This window comes from Babylonia areolata, chromosome 10 (assembly GCF_041734735.1).
Source record: "Babylonia areolata isolate BAREFJ2019XMU chromosome 10, ASM4173473v1, whole genome shotgun sequence".
NCBI classification, from domain to species: domain Eukaryota; kingdom Metazoa; phylum Mollusca; class Gastropoda; order Neogastropoda; family Buccinidae; genus Babylonia; species Babylonia areolata.
This window is the reverse complement of record NC_134885.1, coordinates 29,816,361-29,837,524: the sequence shown is the minus strand read 5'-3', so window position 1 is coordinate 29,837,524 and position 21,164 is coordinate 29,816,361. Positions and strand designations below refer to the sequence as shown.

General features: G+C 43.5%; 1 protein-coding gene across 1 annotated transcript in view; it reads right to left on the bottom strand.

Moving 5' to 3' along the window:
* Positions 1 to 613: 613 nt before the first annotated feature.
* Positions 614 to 21,164, bottom strand: part of LOC143286929 (transforming growth factor-beta receptor-associated protein 1-like) — a 35,989-nt gene continuing 15,438 nt past the window's right edge. The window contains exons 13-22 of the mRNA XM_076594885.1: positions 18,719 to 18,912; positions 17,970 to 18,038; positions 17,154 to 17,226; positions 15,000 to 15,134; positions 13,904 to 14,004; positions 12,186 to 12,297; positions 9,818 to 9,978; positions 8,580 to 8,652; positions 6,813 to 7,003; positions 614 to 5,865 (exon numbers count right to left, since the gene is read on the bottom strand). Of these exons, the coding sequence (XP_076451000.1) occupies positions 5,685 to 5,865; positions 6,813 to 7,003; positions 8,580 to 8,652; positions 9,818 to 9,978; positions 12,186 to 12,297; positions 13,904 to 14,004; positions 15,000 to 15,134; positions 17,154 to 17,226; positions 17,970 to 18,038; positions 18,719 to 18,912 (1,290 nt within the window). The 3' untranslated portion in view covers positions 614 to 5,684. The remainder of the gene's footprint in view (positions 5,866 to 6,812; positions 7,004 to 8,579; positions 8,653 to 9,817; positions 9,979 to 12,185; positions 12,298 to 13,903; positions 14,005 to 14,999; positions 15,135 to 17,153; positions 17,227 to 17,969; positions 18,039 to 18,718; positions 18,913 to 21,164) is intronic.

Sequence of the window (21,164 nt, the reverse complement as noted above, 5' to 3'; positions counted from 1 at the left end):
AACTGTCAAATGCTAAATGATGACATTAAACACAAAGACAACAATTACAGGACCCGTTTCCAATCAAAAAGTTTGCAAACAGAGGAACACTTAAAACATTTTATTGGCTTGCTGGTTGTCGCTTGCATCAAACTCACATTAACTCACTCAGTACAGCCAGTCCTCTCTTCAACTCTACACAGACCCCTCGGATGTCCAGTGGTTGTCTCAATGACCCAACCTTTAGCTTATGTCGTCAGAATTGTGGTATTCTTTGTCAACATTCACCTCTTCAGTATAAGAACTTTCCGCTTGCAATATTTTGATGGTGGTAATTAGGGTGAAACGCTGTTAACGTCGTCTCTTTTGCCGTCCGTATGGAGAGAGTTAATGCACGTTATGCTAACTTCCACTCTCCTTGCTGCTGTCGCAAGTGCAGACAGACAGGTAGTGGTTATGTCGTCAGACTTACAGGCTGCTCACCCATGTGTCTTGGTCTACAAGGTTCACAAAAAGTGAAAGACCACTTCGGAACTTGCGCAGTCTTCTTGAGGGTATGGCGAAATGCTGCTGCATTGTCGGTGTAATCAGTTCAATGTAATGAACGCTGCCTACAACCACAACTTCTTTCTTCTTTTTCTTTTTTTTTCTTTTTTTAACAATAAAAAAGCCACAGCTGGCATTTATAAACCTTCCGAATAACTGTTAATTTGTTGCTTAAACATTGATTTTCCAAAGGTGTTGTTCAAGCTGTTCATGGTACACGTGTGGCTGAAACAGCCACTTGTCTGTTCAGTGAAAGGCCAGGACAATATGCAGTTGGCTGAAACAGCCATGTCTGTTCAGTGAAAGATCAGGACAATATGCAGTTGGCTGAAACAGCCATGTGTCTGTTCAGTAAAAGGCCAGGACAATATGCAGTTAACTGAAACAGCCATGTCTGTTCAGTGAAAGGCCAGGACAATATGCAGTTGTCTGGAACAGCCATGTCTGTTCAGTGAAAGATAAGGACAATATGAAGTTGGCTGAAACAGCCATTTGTCTGTTCAGTGAAAGGCCAGGACAAAATGCAGTTGGCTGAAACAGCCATGTCTGTTCAGTGAAAGATCAGGACAATATGCAGTTGGCTGAAACAGCTATTTATCTATTCAGTGAAAGGCCAGGACAATATGCAGTTGGCTGAAACAGCTATTTGTCTGTTCAGTGAAAGGCCAGGACAATATGCAGTCCGCATGATTTAGTTTCTCTTGATTTTTTTCTTTTTATATTTTACATGATTTATGAAAACACCATCTCCTGCTTTTATAAAGTGGTCCTATAGTTTTTGAGAATCTTTTATGTGGAAACCCAGAGTTGGGAGACGATGCAGAAAGCATGCACACACACACACACACACACATATGTACACACACACATCAGCATCAATTAAGTCTTCACCACACAAGACAGGATTTGTAAATCTGAACACACCCTCTTGCCATCAACTTGACGCACACACAACGTTCTGCCGTATTCTTTCTCATCCCCATTTCCCATACGGCCCTCTGAACTGCAGACACCTTCCATCTGTCTCGGTTTTTCAAAGCAGATAACACACACCTCATCACCGCTGTACACATATCACTCACCACATCACTGATGCTATATTGCACAAGCAAGGCATGTATGTAAAATATGATTCCATAAAACATTTACCAGGAGAGTATGACGCAAAACAGTTTCACAAATAAAAGCATAGCATATGATAATAATGGATGCTTATACAACACTCTAACAAGCTGGTTCTCTCACACGTACATCACAGGTAACGCAGAGCTTTTGGTCAGTGGCTTTACAGCCACAGGTACAACAAATCAGTTATAACTATGTACACCTGTTTTGAATATTACAGAGCAAAACCAATCAAAATGTCTAGCATTCTCCCATTTACTCAACAAAAGGGCTACACACATATATGCAGTTCACTGCTTTTTGGTCATATCAGTACAAATGTGCATGCATGCACACACACACACACACACAAGCACATGCAGGCACATGCACACACACTGTATGTTATCAACATACATTTTCTTTTTTGGCTTGTGCTTCTGGGCTGAAGAATGAAAGAAAGTGGTGAGTGTTCACAGCCACAGACAAACCTTCAGTACACTCTGTTGTGTGTTTTTGGTTTTGATATACTGTATGCCAAATTTCACTGTCATGCTTCCAAATCTGCATGTATCACAAGACTTCACCGCATTTAATTTTTCTGGCTGAGGTGCTAAAGTTATTCTCATTCTAGGTCTTCTCTTCGCTTGAACACAAGAACTGCAACATCAGTCGTCCCTCCACGTGTTAGTCAACCGCCCCCCCTCCCCCCCCCGCAGCCCCCCAACCCTTCACCACCTTCACATCACAACATCACTCATCCCTCCATGCATCAGTCAATTCACCCCACACCACCTTCACAACACAACATCGCCTGTCGCTCCACACGTCAGTCAATTCACCCCACACCACCTTCACAACACAACATCGCTTGTCGCTCCACACGTCAGTCAATTCACCCCACACCACCTTCACAACACATCGCTTGTTGCTCCACACGTCAGTCAATTCACCCCACACCACCTTCACAACACAACATCGCTTGTCGCTCCACACGTCAGTCAATTCACCCCACACCACCTTCACAACACAACATCGCTTGTCGCTCCACACGTCAGTCAATTCACCCCACACCACCTTCACAACACAACATCGCTTGTCGCTCCACACGTCAGTCAATTCACCCCACACCACCTTCACAACACATCGCTTGTCGCTCCACACGTCAGTCAATTCACCCCACACCACCTTCACAACACAACATCGCTTGTCGCTCCACACGTCAGTCAATTCACCCCACACCACCTTCACAACACAACATCACTCATCCCTCCATGCATCAGTCAACTCACCCCTCACCACCTTTTTTTTTTTTTTTTTTGCGCATAGAGTTGACTTCATCAAGATTTTACGCCTTATAAATATTAGTAGTAGTAGTAGTAATAATATTTTTATGTGTTTTTCTTTTTTCTTTTTTTTCCCTCAAGGCCTGACTAAACGCATTGGGTTATGCTGCTGGTCAGTCATCTGCTTGGCAGATGTGGTGTAGCGTATATGGATTTGACCAAACATCAGTCAACACCCCCACACCACCTTCACATCACAACATCACTCATCCCTCCATGCATCAGTCAACTCCCCCCTCACCACCTTCACATCACACCACATTCTGTTGAACTGGATGTTCTTTCCGGACACTTATCCAGTGCTTTGTGCAAAGCATGCTTTTCATCGTTCGCACTGGGGTCTTCTTGAATTTTTTGGTGGAATTTTTTCTTTTCTTTTGCCAAAAGTGATTATCATTTGTTAAACCCTTTAAACCCAGGTGTTTTGCGCAAACAACAACTGGGGTCTTTTTTTTTTCTTTTTTTTTTTAACCCTTTTTGCTCAAAGTGTTCTCATAACTGCTGAAGCTTTTATAACCCTGGATTTTTCACCAAACATGTCTCCAACCCCTAATTTAATCATTACATAAAATGAACTTTCGAAATAGTTAAACAAACAAATGAATCAGAAAATTCAATTTTTTTTTAAATGCATGAAATGGCAAGAAAATTTAAACTTCATTTCGTCTTTTTTTTTTTCCAGTCCAAAACAAGACATAACGTTTTAAGTGAGCCTTGTTGAGGGTGTGTGAGAGGAAATTCTGTCACTGCTCTTCTGTTCTATGTCTCCTTTGTGCTGCTTTTCCTATCCGCTAAACCCACACAGCCCCACGTGATTCTTGACCACCAAACTTTGTCCAACAGCACCAGCTGCTCATTATGTTGATTTTAGGTTTCCTTTACAACTGTTTAGTCCTCCTTCTAACAATGAGATTTGCTTTAAGAATCCATCATATGGAGTGCCTGAGCAGCAGTCTGCTAAATAAAGTATCTCCACTGCAAATCATTTTGAGAAAACTTTAGAGTCAACATTTCAGCATTTCAAATATAAGTATTGCTGGTTTTTAAATATTCTGACATTATTAATCAGTAGAACTCTTTCTACAGTGACAATGACAGCACTCAAACTTGGAATCAAAATCTGCAATAATCCCATATTTGATGGTTTACATCAAATCTCACCACTGACTCTTTCTTTTCTTCTATGGGAGTGTGACGTTTTAGGTGACCCAAACGACGACCCAGTCCTATAAACAAGAACAGTCAGAACAGAAACAGAGTTATAAATTCATATATTTCAAAACATGCCCGCACTCCTACTGCCCCTCCAACTGTGCCAATGGCCACTGCGGAGAACTGTACCACCGGGCCCTGACTTGGGGCAGACTCCAGAAATGTATTTGGGGCGGACACTTAATTTGGGACTGATTACAGACATTAATTTGGGCCAGACACTAATCTGGGGCCCATTCAAGACAATAATTTTGAACAGAAACTGATATATATTTGGGGCCAATTCCAGACACTAATTTGGGGCTGATTCTAGACACTAATTTGGACCAGACACTAATTCTGGGCCAATTCCAGACAAATTTGGGCCAGACACTAATCTGAGGCCAACTCCAAACACTGATATTTGGGCCAATTCCAGACACAAATTTGGGCCAGACACTAATCCCGGCCTGACCCCAGACATATTTTGGGTCAGTTCCAGTCACTAGTTTTGGGCCAATTCCAGATACAAATTTGAGCAAGACACTAATTCTGGGCTGACCCCAGACATATTTTGGGTCAGTTCCAGACACTAGTTTTGGGCCAATTCCAGATACAAATTTGAGCAAGACACTAATTCTGGGCCAACTCCAGACATTAATTCTGGGCCAGCTCCAGACTATTTTTGGGCCAATTCCAGATACTAATTTGGGCCAGACACTAATTCAGGGCTGACACAACACTGATTTTGGGCCAATTCCAGACACTAATTTGGGCCAGACACATATGTACAATCCCGGGCTGACCCCAGACATATTTTGGGTCAGTTCCAGACACTACTTTCGGGCCAATTCCAGTTAGTAATTTGAGCCAGACACTAATTCTGGGCCAACTCACGACACAAATTTTGGGCCAGTTCCAGACACTAATTCTGAGCCAACTCCAGACACTAATTTTGAGCCAGTTCCAGACACTAATTCTGAGCCAACTCCAGACATTAATTCTGGGCCAGCTCCAGAAATGAATTTTGGGCCAATTCCAGACACTAATTTGAGCCAGACACTAATTCGGGGCTGACTCAAGACACTAATCTGGGCCAGACAGTAACAAATATTTGGGGCTGACTCCAGACACTAATTTGGGGCCAATTTGACACTAATTTCGGCCAGACACTAATATACATTTGGGGGCCGATTCTAGACAATAATTGGGAGCCGATTCCACACACTGATTTAGGTCCAATTCCAGACACCAATATGGGACCAATTCCTGACAACTAATCTAGAGCCGTTTCCAGATATTCACTTGAGGACAATTCCAGACATTGGCAACTGGCAACAACAGCAGGATGACAAAAAACCTGTTAAAAACTCACTCTCACAACGCTCATAAACAACATGAAAAAAAACAACACCAAAAAACCCCCAACAAATACTGAAATAACCACAAAAGTGAAAAAAAAAAAAAAAAAAAAAAATGTGGAACCAAGATGTTCACAAGTCACACAACAGCCTGACGTCAGCTGGTGGTGGTGGAGGCGGGGGTGGGAGGGGGGTTGGTGGGGGTGGTGGTGCCGAACAGCCGACCCGTGACAGGGCAGATGAACTTGTTCTTGGCGCAGTGCACGTGGGTCACCACTCCGTTGGGGTAGCGCACGAACGCTGGGTCGTTGAAGGCTCTTTTACAAACCGCGCACAACCTGAAATCAACAGGCAACGATGTTTCTCGCTACAGGTCAACAACAAATCTGAAGTGGATTTTTATTGATTATTTCACCCCCAAAAACAGAGTATGGCTGCCTACATGGCAGGCTAAAAACGGTCATACACGTAAAAACCCACTCATGTATATATGAGTGAGCATGTGAGTTGCAGCCCACAAACGAAGAAGAAGACTGATTTTTTCTTCTTTTTTTTTTGTTTTGCTAAAAAAATAATTAACAAACTGGAAAAGAACTTCAGTCAATACGAATGCAACAATATTCATTCACACCCCAATAACAGCCGTATTCACTCATGCCCCAGGACACAGAATTTGAACAGTTGACAGAGCACAGTGCAAGAATGGGTCTCCCATAAAATAAAAAAAAAGAAACACAAGGCTCAACCATGCCTGTCATTTCACACACTAGCACACACACACACGCACAGATATGCATACACACACTTGGAAAACACCATTAAAATGCAAATGAATTGGAACTGGCTCATATATACAGGCTGCCAGGCATTCACACACTCAAGACATTTGAAAAACACAAGACCCCAACATGCACATCAATCCACTGCAACACAACACACACACACACACACACACACACGCTCACACACACCCCCAACACACACACACCATCCCCCCACACATCCATCCACCATACCCCCCTCCCACAGACACCCACACACTCACCATCCCCCTACACACACACCCACCATCCCCCCACACACACACTCACCATCTCCCCCCCCCCACACACACACCCACCATCCCCCCCACACATACACCCCCCCATCCCCACCATCTCCCCTAACACACACACACCATTCCCCCCTCCCTACCACACACACATATTCCCCCTCCCCCAACACCCACCATCCCCCCCCCACCCCCCAAACACACACACACCCCACCCCACACACACCCCCTCACCTCTCCTCATTCATGACGACTGGCTCTCTCTGCAGTTCGATGCGCGTCTCCTTGCAGCGCAGGTTCTCCACCCGGGACATCATGCGCTCCACGCGCGTCATGCGCCCATCGTGCATGCTGGTGCGCACGGCCCGCGTCAGGAACTGACTCAGCAGCCCCACAGACCAGCTGTCAGGTAACAGCTGCAGCACCTGTCGGGTGGCAGAACGGTTAAGACGCTTGTCTATCAGTACACTGTCGGCATGATATTTCAAAGTCTTTGGGTCAACAGCGAAACGTTTACATTTATCAGAACTTTTTTCACTTGCATTCTCATTCTGAGATTTGTAACTTGAGCCCCTCTATGATTAGAACCAAAATGTCTCTGAGGACCAGCACCAGATCCTCGTGGATTTCCTCTGTGATAGTTCTGATTACTGACTATGTTAGCATTGGCAAACAAGACACTAGAGCCAGGTTTTGCAGACATCGATCTATCAGGATGAGCTTCTCTGTACCTGTCCGCTGCCTTAACCATATCCTCAACATTTGAATCCTTTCTTTCCATGAGAAAGGCTACCAGCTGAGTGGACACACCCGACAAAATCTGTTCACGCAAAAGCAAATCCACAAGTTTTTCAAAATCCTTGCTTGTCTATCAGTACACTGTCCATTAGGGTCTGGGTTCAAATCCCGGTCTTGCCCTCATTCTTAAGTTTGACTGGAAAATCGAACTGAGCGTCTCATCGTTCGGATAAGACAATAAGCCGAGGTCCACCACTTGGCGACCCCTGGCAACGTTGAGTGTTGTCCCCTGGCAAAATTCTGCAGTAGAAATCTACTCTGAAAGGTACACAGATATATGTGCATATACTTGAAACCTGACTAAACATGTTGCATTATACTGCTGGTCAAACATCTGCCGAGAAGATGTGGTGTAGAATACATCGATTTGTCGAAACGCAGTGAAGCCTCCTTGAAAAACAGAAATAGAAACTGTGCCTGTCGGTGCCACTGACATACACAGTAAGGTCTGAGCACATCACTGCTCTCTTGCAATTTCTTCACTGGCTCCCTGTCTCACAAAGAATAAAGTACAAGATCAGCACTCTATGTTACAAATGTCCAAACAAATATGCCCCTTTCATAACTCAGTGACTGTCTTCATCTCTACACCCCATCTCTCTCTCTACCACCAGAAACACACACACACACGCACACACACACACACACACACACACTCATTTACACTTCCATACTCCGATTTCTTGCACACAAGGAACATTCACCACTCTCTCCTATACACTAACACTTGTGTTTAAGCAACACTCCTCCTGCTTATTTCATGTATCAAAACACACATACATAGACATCCTTTTTCCACATCTTCAGTTTAACCTTTTATTTTGAGGGATGACTAATAACATAAAAAAGATACAGAAACAGAAAAAAAACAAAGAACTATCAAACAAACTAAACAAAAAAGAAAAAAAGGAAACAAAGCAGGACTGCACTGCATAAGCGATCTTAAGAGGCGCCGAGTCTACACAGCATTAAGAATTCTCCCAAATCAATACCTCTTCCACAGACTTGGGAACACCCCCGAAAGCGGAATATGGCTGCCTACATGGCGGGGTAAAAACGGTCATACACATAAAAGCCCACTCGTGTACATACGAGTCAATGCAGCAGCCCACAAACACATAAGACGACTTGGGAACACCATTCAAGCTAAACAAACTTAACACTGATAAGGATCGCTTAGGCCACCCAGCCGTGGTGTCTAACCTTGATGGTATCGAACTCAGCCACACTGCTGTTGAGCAAGGCGATGGCCGGCGTGACCAGCGTGTCCCTCCGCCTGCCAGCAACAACACGACATCACTGACATGACGCACACAGTTATGACGTCATGACTACTATGGCTAACCGGTGCTGCATGTATAACCCCAGCATGTAGTGCTCTGTAGTTACATGTTATAGAAGTATCCTTTAATAATGATGATAATAATGATGATAATAATAACAATGATACTCATAATGCTGTCAATGATGACCAACCAAACATAATGACAGTAAGTGCTCCTTCCTGACTCACTTGTGTAAACAATGTGAGTCTATGTAATAACCCGGTGTTCATTACCAAGATCTGTAAATTTCAGGCATTCAATAATAAAATGAAATTCGTCTCCAATCACATCCGTATCACAGTAACAATAAGTATTCAATTCACACGAAATATTGGACGTCTACCAGTCTCTATAGGAAATTTATGATTTCTACGCCAGGGCTACAAATAATGATAACATGTACTGACTGATTACATGTGAAATATCCTTTTCTCTTTCCCAAATAAGCTTTAACGTTTCTATAAAACAGACATTTATTACTAATTTCCAAGGTATTCCACCACACTCAAATATAATTATTTTGCAATTCCTGTCTGACATTCAAACATAAACTATTTTTGTTCGAAAATGCCTGTAAATAACAGTCGAGTCAAATCTAGTTTCTGTTAAAATATGTCTCATACAATTCAATCATGGTGTTGCAAAATTTCCTTCCTTATATACCTCAAACAAAATATCATGCACACACACACACACACACACACACACACACACACACACAAACACACACACACACACACACACACTCACACATGATGCGAGTTACGATGAACAAACAACTGCAAAAACAAACCAAACACGCCCCCCCAAATAATAATAAATAATAATGATGGTAATTATATAGCACTGAATCTTGTGCAGAGACAAATGTAAGCGCTTTCACACCAGTCATTCACACGCATGCATAACTCTAAAACTGAAGAAACAGAAGACAAGGAAGAGGTAGGGGAGGGAGGCTATCTTGTGAAGAGGTGGGTTTTAAGGCCAGACTTGAAAGAGCTGAGTGCGGAGACCTGACAAAGCATAAGAGGAAGTTCATTCCAAATTCAAGGTCCAGAGACAGAGAAAGAAGGGCGTCCAACAGTGGAGTCGCAAAAAAGGTGACCAAAAACTCACTCATAGGAGGGGTCGAGGTAGACACTGAGAAGGATGTGGAAGAGGCGTTTGCGGTATGCAGGGTCCTTCTTCAAGGAGTTGACCAGGCAGTAGTTCTCTGCCGCCCCAAAGTCCTTCAGCTTGTGGACCAGGATCTTCAGTGCTTTGTCGTGCTCCTCAAGCTGCACCCACACACAACACAGTGTCAGTTTCAGTTTCAGTTTCTCAAGGAGGCATCACTGCCTTTGGACAAATCCACACACGCCACACCACATCTAGCTAACCAGATGCCTTATCAGCAGCACAGCCCAACGCATTTGCTTCAGTTTCAGTTTCAGAATGAGGCGTCATTGCCTTCAGGCAAATCCATATGCTACATCACAACTTGCTAGGCAGATGCCTGACCAGCAGCATAACCTAATGCCTTTCGTCAGGCCTTGAGTGTGTGCATATACATTTGTGTACCTGTCAGAGTGGACTGATTTATTCTTCAGAATTTTGCCAGAGGACAACACTTATTGCCATGAGTTCTTTTTTTAGTGCATCAAGACATGCTGCACATGGGACCTTGGTTGACGGGCGCGATAGCCGAGTGGTTAAAGCGTTGGACTGTCAATCTGAGGGTCCCGGGTTCAAATCACGGTGACGGCGCCTGGTGGGTAAAGGGTGGAGATTTTTACGATCTCCCAGGTCAACATATGTGCAGACCTGCTAGTGCCTGAACCCCCTTCGTGTGTATATACAAGCAGAAGATCAAATACGCACGTTAAAGATCCTGTAATCCATGTCAGCGTTCGGTGGGTTATGGAAACAAGAACATACTCAGCATGCACACCCCCTGAAAACGGAGTATGGCTGCATACATGGCGGGGTAAAAACAGTCATACACGTAAAAGCCCACTCGTGTGCATACGAGTGAACGCAGAAGAAGAAGAAAAATAAAATACTGGAGGAAAAAACAAAAGCCATTTGATGAGCACCATAAGACAGCCCTCAACTGGCTCTACCCTGGAAGGCAGCCTGTTGTACAAATGACTGTAGAGATCTTCCAGTTACGTCTCTAACTGAAGACAGGTGCTACAAGTATGAAATATTCCCTGCCACAGTGAAGGGAGATAGGAAGGCTGACATTAATGTACAGAATGGCACTAAACTTGCCATACAGAATGGCACTGACCTCAGAATGGCACTGACTTTGCCATACAGAATGGCACTGACGCTACCATACAGAATGACACTGATGCTGCCATACAGAATGACACTGACCTTGCTTTAGAGAATGGCGCTGACCCTGCCATACAGAATGACACTGACCCTACCATACAGAATGGCACTGACCCTGCCATACAGAATGGCACTGACCCTGCCATACAGAATGACACTGACGCTACCATACAGAATGACACTGATGCTGCCATACAGAATGACACTGACCTTGCTTTAGAGAATGGCACTGACCCTGCCATACAGAATGACACTAACCCCACCAAACTGAATGGCACTGGCGCTACCATACAGAATGACAATGACCCTGCCATACAGAATGGCACTGACCCTGCCATATAGAATGACACTGATGCTACCATACACAATGACACTGATGCTGCCATACAGAATGACACTGACCTTGCTTTAGAGAATGGCACTGACCCTGCCATACAGAATGACACTAACCCCACCAAACTGAATGGCACTGGCGCTACCATACAGAATGACAATGACCCTGCCATACAGAATGGCACTGATGCTGCCATACAGAATGGCACTGACCCTGCCATACAGAATGGCACTGACCCTACCATACACAATGACACTGACCCTATCATACAGAATGGCACTGACCCTGCCATACAGAATGACAATGACCCTACTATACAGAATGACACTGATGCTGCCATACAGAATGGCACGCTACCATACAGAATGACACTGATGCTGCCATACAGAATGGCACTGACACTACCATACAGAATGGCACTGACCCTGCCATACAGAATGGCACTGACCCTATCATACAGAATGACAATGACCCTGCCATACAGAATGGCACTGACCCTCCCATATAGAATGACACTGGCCCTGCCATATAGAATGACACTGACGCTACCATACTGAATGGCACTGGCGCTACCATACAGAATGGCACTGACCCTGCCATACAGAATGGCACTGACCCTATCATACAGAATGACAATGACCCTGCCATACAGAATGGCACTGACCCTGCCATATAGAATGACACTGGCCCTGCCATACAGAATGACACTGACGCTACCACACAGAATGACAATGACCCTAACATACAGAATGGCACTGACCCTAACATACAGAATGGCACTGACCTTGCCTAACATAATGGCACTGACCTACCATACAGAATGGCACTGACCTTGCCGTAGAGAATGGCACACTCCGCATGCATGTCGGTCTCCTTGGCCTTGCCCAGAATGAGCTGTACCCGGTACAGGTTGGAGATCTGCAGCATGTGGCGCAGTTTGGACCTGTCATCACCATCATCATCATCATCGTCATCACCATCATCGCACATGGTGACATCATCACCATCACACAATTTGATATCATCATCATCAAAAGCATCATCATCAACATCACATGAGACATCAACATTTTATCACTCCCATTCCTTACACACATTCAAACACATGTGCGTACACACACACACACCAAACAACAAGCTGCAAATTGGAGCAGTCATCTCAAGACAATACAGCAATACTCAGAGATAAAAGCAAATACTGTTGAAATGGACTTTCTCCTTATGGCAAACTTTCATCTGAGCTTTTTTATGCTTTTTTTTTTTTAACCACACTGTCTTGAATACAATGCAGAGAGTGACATTTTTCTGATCTAATGCCAATAATGCAGGCCTCTTACAGCATGTTATTTACCTTCTGTTTGATGCTTCTTGCGACAGAAACAAATCCCAAGTCATTTCCATGAAAAATAATGGTCTGATCAAATACAGACGCTGGTGTGCATTTGCTTTACTGCTTGTGGCTGTGGGAGGCTATGAGAAGAGGGTGGCAGAATGGTTAAGACAATCTGTCAATACAGTGTCCACGAGGGTCTGGGTTCGAACCCCAGTCTCACCCTTTCTCCCAAGTTTGACTGGAAAATCAAACTGAACTGAGCATGAAGTCAATCAGATGAGACGAGAAACCGTGATCCTGTATGCACTTGGCACATGGCAAAAGAACCATGGCACAGCATCTAGTCAATCAGATGAGACGAGACAGGCACCATAGCCGAATGGTTAAAGCGTTGGACTTTCGATCTGAGGGGCCCGGGTTCGAATCACGGTGACGGCGCCTGGTGGGTAAAGGGTGGAGATTTTTACGATCTCCCAGGTCAACATATGTGCAGACCTGCCAGTGCCTGAACCCCCTTCGTGTGTATACGCAAGCATAAGATCAAATACACACGTTAAAAATCCTGTAATCCATGTCAGCGTTCGGTGGGTTATGGAAACAAGAACATACCCAGCATGCACACCCCCGAAACGGAGTATGGCTGCCTACATGGCGGGGTAAAAATGGTCATACACGTAAAAAACCCACTCGCATATATACGAGTGAACGTGGGAGTTGAAGCCCACGAATGCAGAAGAAGAAGATGAGACGAGAAACTGTGATCCTGTATGCACATGGCAAAAGAACCATGGCACAGCATCTAGTCAATCAGATGAGACGAGAAACTGTGATCCTGTATGCACTTGGCACATGGCAAAAGAACCATGGCACAGCATCTAGTCAATCAGATGAGACGAGAAACTGTGATCCTGTATGCACTTGGCACATGGCAAAAGAACCCATGGCAACATAAGTACTGTCCTCTGGCAAAAAATCCACTCTGATAGGTACACACACATATACGCATGCACTGAGGGCCTGACTAAGCACATAGGTTATACTTCTGGTCAGGCATTTGCCTAGCAGATGTGGTGTAACGCATAGGGGTTTTGTCTGAATGCCGTGACGCCTCCCTGAATCTGTGGCTGTGGTCGTGCAGGAATGCTGGCACCTGTACCCAGCTGTTCACTGTACAGGTAAAACAGAAAGCCAAATCTGCGTGGACGGCAGAACTTACCTGGCACTATCCAACTCCTCCTTCTTGACATTTTCCTTCTTCAACAGCTGCAAGACAGCATCCATGTACAGCACTGCAAGGTGGGTGTGGTACGTCTCTTTCTGTCAAACACACACATACACACACACACATACACACACACGCACGCACACACGCACACATGCACACACACACACACACACACACACACGCACGCACACACGCACACACACACACACACACACAAACACACGCATGCACACGCACGCATGAATGCACGCACACACACACGCACATATACAATAAGAAGAAGAACAAAAAGAAGTAGAATAACACTACTACAACTGCTGCTACTTAATAATGATAATAATAATAAGATGGAGAATAACAATAACAGTACATTTACATAGCGCTCTTAACATCTCAAAGCACACTACAATCACACACCAGTCAGACACACCCCCCACCCCATCCCACACACACGCATCATGTGCATGCGCATACACACACACAAACACACAGAGACCGTCCAAACACCTGACCAGTCTTTTTTTTTTGTTTTTACATTTTTTCAGTAAAATGCCTCAACAAAATATATAATATCATGAGCGCTTATGTTAAACCAGAATGGACAATTGAACTGTGATGCTTCAGTTATCAATAAGGGCGCCTGGTTTTATCATGGCCGAGTGTATACATATATTTGCACATGTTAACCACTTAACCTGTCACTGATCAACCAACCAACCCCCATCCCCCCACCAACCCCTCCCCCATGACAACAAGCCCCCAGTGCGTGGCTGTGTGTGTGTGTGTGTGTGTGTGTGTATGTTTGCGTGTGCTCATGTGTGTGTGTGTGTGTGTGTGGTTGTGTGTGTATGTGTATGTGTGTATGTATGTGTGCGTGCATGTGTGTGTGTGTGTGTGTGTGCATGTGTATATGTGTGTGTGTGTGCGCATGTGTGTGTGTGTGTGTGCATGTGAGCATGTGTGTGTGTGTGTGTGTGTGTGCGCGCGCGTGCCTGTGTGTGTGTGTGGCTGTGCATGTGTGCACATACGTGTGTGCGCGAGTGCATGAATGCATGCGTGCATGCATGCATGCACAAGTGTGTCTGACCTCCAGCTTTCTCTGGAAGATGAGGTACTCCAGGTAACTGATGACGGCGGAGGGGAAGCGATGCAGGTAGTCAATGACAGCGTCAGGACGTAGCCGCTCCGAGGGAGGCTCGTTGGCCGGCCGCTCCGTCAGCACCTGATACAATCATCGGTTGTTGTTTTTTTTAAGTATTCACTGTAATTTTCAGCCTATAAGGCACTACTTTTTGACTCACTTGTGTAAACAAAGTGAGTCTATGTTTTAACCTGGTGTTCGGTTGTCTGTGTGTGTGTGTGTGTGTGTGTCGTGTGTGTCCGTGGTAAACTTTAACATTGACATTTTCTCTGCAAATACTTTGTCAGGCTGACACCAAATTTGGCATAAAAATAGGAAAAATTCAGTTCTTTCCAGTAATCTTGTTTAAAACAATATTGCACCTCTGGGATGGGCACAAAAAATAAAAAAAGAAGCCTAATTATATGCAAACTGCATTTACTGTTATATTTATATTTTTTGTATTCTCTAAACTTGGCACTTTGACCTCTTATTCTGACACAACAACAAGAGGAGTCATTGTTATCATTTTTAATTCAAACAGGAACTTCTTTTGCTAAGCATGGGATTTTTATTTATTTTGCAAACGTTTTGGTGCAGATAGTAAAAAAGGGAACGTAATTTATCACAAGTGAGTCTTGAAGGCCTTGCCTCTCTTGTTTTTTTTATCCTTCTTCTTCATTCATGGGATGCAACTCCTATGTTTACTTGTATGTACATGAGTGGGCTTTTATGTGTATGACTGTTTTTACCCCGGCATGCGGGCAGCCATACTCCATTTTTGGGGGTGTGCATGCTGGGTATGTTCTTGTTTCCATAATCAACCAATGCTGACATGGATTACAGGATCTTTCAAGTGTGTATTTGATCTTCTGCTTGCGTATACACACAAAGGGGGTTCAGGCACAAGCAGGTCTCCACATATTATGTTGACCTGGGAGATATGAAAAATCTCCACCCTTTATCCACCAGGTGCCGTTACCAAGATTCGAACGCATGACCCTCAGATTGAAAGTCCAATGCTTTAACCACTTGGCTATTGTGCCCATCATATTTTTACTCAAATCTGACCCCCTGAATTTATCAGAATCTATTCTCGCTTTACTTCTCATTTGCTTCGCCTTTGCTTCACATTTTCTATCTACTGTTTCACAATTCCTGAATACATGTGTTTAGTGTGTTCTATTGCTCTGTAATGTGTTGTGAGGATACCTTGGCACTGAAGTGCGCTTAGTAAAGGAAATTTTCTTCCTAAAATTACGTTTAAGTAACATACTTACCATGACCCACTAGTGCAGACTCCGGCAGGGGTCTGATTCCTGTCCTGTGCATACTACCCGCCTATGCGGAGAAAACAAAAGTAGCTACGGCCGATAACCTCCCGAAGTAGGTTACCTCCCCTGTGCATCCCTGACTAGCGCCCTCTTTTTCCGGCAGCCATCTTGACTCCTGATCCTGTGCTCTTCATACGGCTAAGCTTTTTCCGTATTTCTGTCTGTCAATCGATTCTTTGACACTCATGTTTTGTATCTGACGAAGACTTGTATCAGGTCACAAACTTCAATGTCATTATATTTGACAGCCTTGCCAAAAAGTAGAGGGATGACATTATTATGATAATAATAACAATTATAACAATAATGTACATTTGAATAGTGTCCTTCCAAAGAGCTCAGGTTGCTATGCCTGAAAGAAAAAGTTACAAATTGCATAAACCACTTGTGACCACTCTTTCTCTCTCTCTCTCTCTCTCTCTCTCCCCCTCCTCTCACACCCCCTCTCACTCCTCATACATACAATGAGAGTCGGCAGGCATGGGGCAGGACTGTAGCAGCAGGAAACCAAAAGAGCTTACAGACAGGTTTTGAAAAGATGGCTTCAGTAAAGAGCGAAAGGTAGAGATGGAGTAAGATCAACAGATACGAGTGTGCAGTGCGAAGTAAGAAGTGCAGGTACGACAGAGGAAAAGTTCTCACCTTCTGCAAAGCCAGGTGAGAAATGCAGGTATGACAGAGGGGAAATACAGGTAAGACAGAGGAAAAGTTCTCACCTTCTGCAAAGCCAGGTGAGAAATGCAGGTATGACAGAGGGGAAATACAGGTAAGACAGAGAAGTTCTCACCTTGACTCCCAGCTCCTGATCCTTCTCCAACACCCAGTCCACATACTTCCACACCAGGTCGTGGTCACTCAGACTGTGCACACACACACACACACACACACACACACATTCACACACACACACATATATATAAATTACATATACATTTATCATACACACACACACACACATATATATAGATTACATATACATTTATCACATACACACACACACACACACATATATACATAAATTACATATACATTTATCACACACACACACACACACACACAGGCCTGTCACAAGCTGAACAATGAAGCTATATGAAAGTGAACACAATACATGTCCCCCCCCCCCAACGCCTACCCCTCCACCCCTCCCTACACACACACCCCTTCCCAATCCTAGGGCCACCAGAGGGAAAACTCTGTTTCAGTGACAGCAGCCCCATCATTCCAACCACTAAAAGAATAAGCATGAATCAAAAGAAATACAAAAAAAAACCCAAAAAACAAATCCAATAAACACAAAACATCTGTGCATTGTTTCATCTGTTAGTACTTTATTTCATTATCAAATCTTTCAGCAGTACAAAAACTATTTAAATGAAACAAACACAAAAAGTCAGTACAATCTTCCAATGTTCAAATCGTTCATCTGTCAGCACTTTCTTTCACTACCAATTCTTTCAGCTTTCAGATCATAACCAACACAAAATTTTGACAACAAAGCAAACCAACAGACCTAATTTGCGTAAGATAAAGATGGTACAGTATATGACACCAAACCTTTTTAGCCGTTTGTTTTTGAATGGTAAAGAGAAAGAAAATGACTCACTTGGCGAGAACTTCCACGATAAAGCTGAGGCCAGGAAAGGCTTCGTCCTGCACCCCATCATCCACCAGCCTGCACAGAACACACACAGGGAAAGGAAGGCACATGAAACAAGTCCATGAGAAGAGATAAGTGTGTATCACTCAAGTGGTCCATGAGAAGAGATAAGTGTGTATCACTCAAGTCCATGAGAAGAGACAAGTGTGTATCACTCAAGTGGTCCATGAGAAGAGATAAGTGCGCAACACTCAAGTCCATGAGAAGAGATAAGTGTGTATCACTCAAGTCCATGAGAAGAGATAAGTGTGTATCACTATCAAGGTCCCTTTTGGGCACGTCACCCTTGACTGCAGTGGTATGTAGGTGCCACTGTTTCTGATAGTCCTTAACTTGTTGCTGTTTACGCATCGCAAGCGCACATGCATGCATTCACGCACGCACACACACATGTAAAAACCATGAGCACAAAGGTATACACATACACAAATTCACACACATGTACAAGCAAACACACACACACACACACACACACACACACACACACACACATCACAGCTCAACACATGTGCATGTCTAACATATACATCCCTTGCTGATTTTCTGACTTGCGATCTTTAGTCTCAACAACAGCATTTGTTTTCACAAATTATGCACATGCAAAAATACCCTCAACCCCGCACCACCACACGCGAACACACACACACACACATACTCACACACATGCATGCACACACACACACACACACACTTACTTTGTCCACACGCCTAAGGCTTTATCATTTTCCCCGTGATATTTGTACAGAATGGCCAACGCATGGAAACGCCCATATTTGGTCAACCACTCCACGCAGTCATGCAGATCACAGCCAGTATCCACAGCAACCAAAGTCAACAGCTCTGGAGAGTTCGTCTCAGCGTAGAGTTTGAGTAAGGCAACATCAACTTCCTGAAAAGTTATCAAAGGCAGTAAGTAAGCCTTAAAACACATTCCAATTCAGTTTGCCAATATTTTTTGTTGCTTTCTTTTAAATGTCTTGGAAGTAAAAATCAAAAAATGGCATATAAGCAGCAACAAAATAGAAGTCTTGCAAAGACACTTTTAGGATTGCATTCATATTATTCCTTTTTTTTTTATCAAGTAAGGAGAAGTTACTCAGCCTTAAATATTACAAATTTTCATCAGGATTAAACAGACAAAGCCAAGATATGAGATTCAGTTTCTGAAAAAAAAATATATTCCATCAATCAAGCACCTACTATTTTTGTTTCTCATTTGGTGCATTGGCATACTGTGTATAAGAAAGGCTGTTTGTTTGTGCACAACCTACGACAATGCTGGGATAATGATAATTTCAATATGAAATGTTTAAAACTCTTAAGAAAGAGTCATTCATTTCATTCATTCACTTAACTGAATATTGCAAAGCAACAGTTATATCAGGCTTATGTAGGTAAATGTTTTAATCAGCACTGAACCAGGTAACCAGTACAAAAAACTTGCTATATCTTCTCAGATTTGTCTCCACTTCAGTCAGACGAAGAGAATAAAGACACCATTTCTTGATCATCACACGTGGGAGGAAAGGAATCAAAAAGGAGATACTGTTTGCCCAAGGGGTATTAGCATGGGCAAGCAATGTCACCTGTGCACAGACACATTTCCACAAATGGACCACAGCATCTGTTCACAGCCACATTTCCACAAATGGACCACAGCATCTGTTCAGACACATTTCCACAAATGGACCACAGCATCTGTTCAGACACATTTCCATAAATGGACCACAGCATCTGTTCACAGACACATTTCCATAAATGGACCACAGCATCTGTTCACAGACATATTTCCACAAATGGACCACAGCATCTGTTCACAGACACATTTCCACAAATGGACCACAGCATCTGTTCACAGACATTTCCACAAATGGACCACAGCATCTGTTCAGACACATTTCCATAAATGGACCACAGCATCTGTTCAGACACATTTCCATAAATGGACCACAGCGTCTGTTCACACGTATTTCCACAAATGGACCACAGCATCTGTTCAGACACATTTCTGCAAATGGACCACAGCATCTGTTCACACACATTTCCACAAATGGACCACAGCATCTGTTCAGACACTTTTCCATAAATGGACCTCAGCATCTGTTCAGACACTTTTCCATAAATGGACCACAGCATCTGTTCACAGACACATTTCTGCAAATGGACCACAGCATCTGTTCACAATTTTTTTTTACAAATGGCCCACAGCATCTGTTCACTGGCATTTCCATAAATGGACAACAGCATATATATATATATATATATATATATATATATATATATATATATATATATATATATATACGGACACATTTCTATAAATGGACCACAGCATCATTACCTCCATTCCACAAAGTCAAATGATGACATCACCTCTCCTGCCCACACCACACTCAGAACAGAATATGTCCTTTTTACAGAGTGCACCAGGTTCACAGGGAATACTGGGGGTGGGTGGGCAGGGGGGACTGTACATCAAGGGAACAAATATGAATCGGAAATCAAACACAAACACAACAGGATTTTTTTACACATATGCTTAGGTGCAAGTACATGCATGCGCACAAAAAACACAAACACACACTCTCAATGCGTATAAAGATGCGTGCTCACTTAAATATAGGCCACATATTACAAATTATATATGGACGAGGCTGACAATTTGATCTACTGTAGATTGCACAGTTCTCTTTCATACAACTGTCCTGTACCTTTTTAAACCCATAAACCTGACCCCCTGTACCTTTTTAAACCCATAAACCTGACCCCTGTACCTTTTTAAACCCATAAGCCTGACATCCTGTACCTTTGTACGACATCCTCTACTTGACGAAGCACCCTGTACCTTTTTAACCCATAAGCCTGACCCCTGTACCTTTTAAACCCCATGCCAGCCCTTAGAACCCATAAGCCTGACCCCCTGTACCTTTTTAAACCCATAACCTGCACCTGTGCTTTTAACACAGGCCTGTACCTTTTTTTAAACCCGTAGCCTGACTTCCTGTACCTTTTTAAACCCAGGTAGACCCTGTACCTTTTAAACAGCCGACCCTGTACCTTTTTAAACCGGTAACCTTTTCCATAAGCCTGACTTCCTGTACCTTTGTAAACCCATAAGCCTGACTGACACCCTGTACCTTT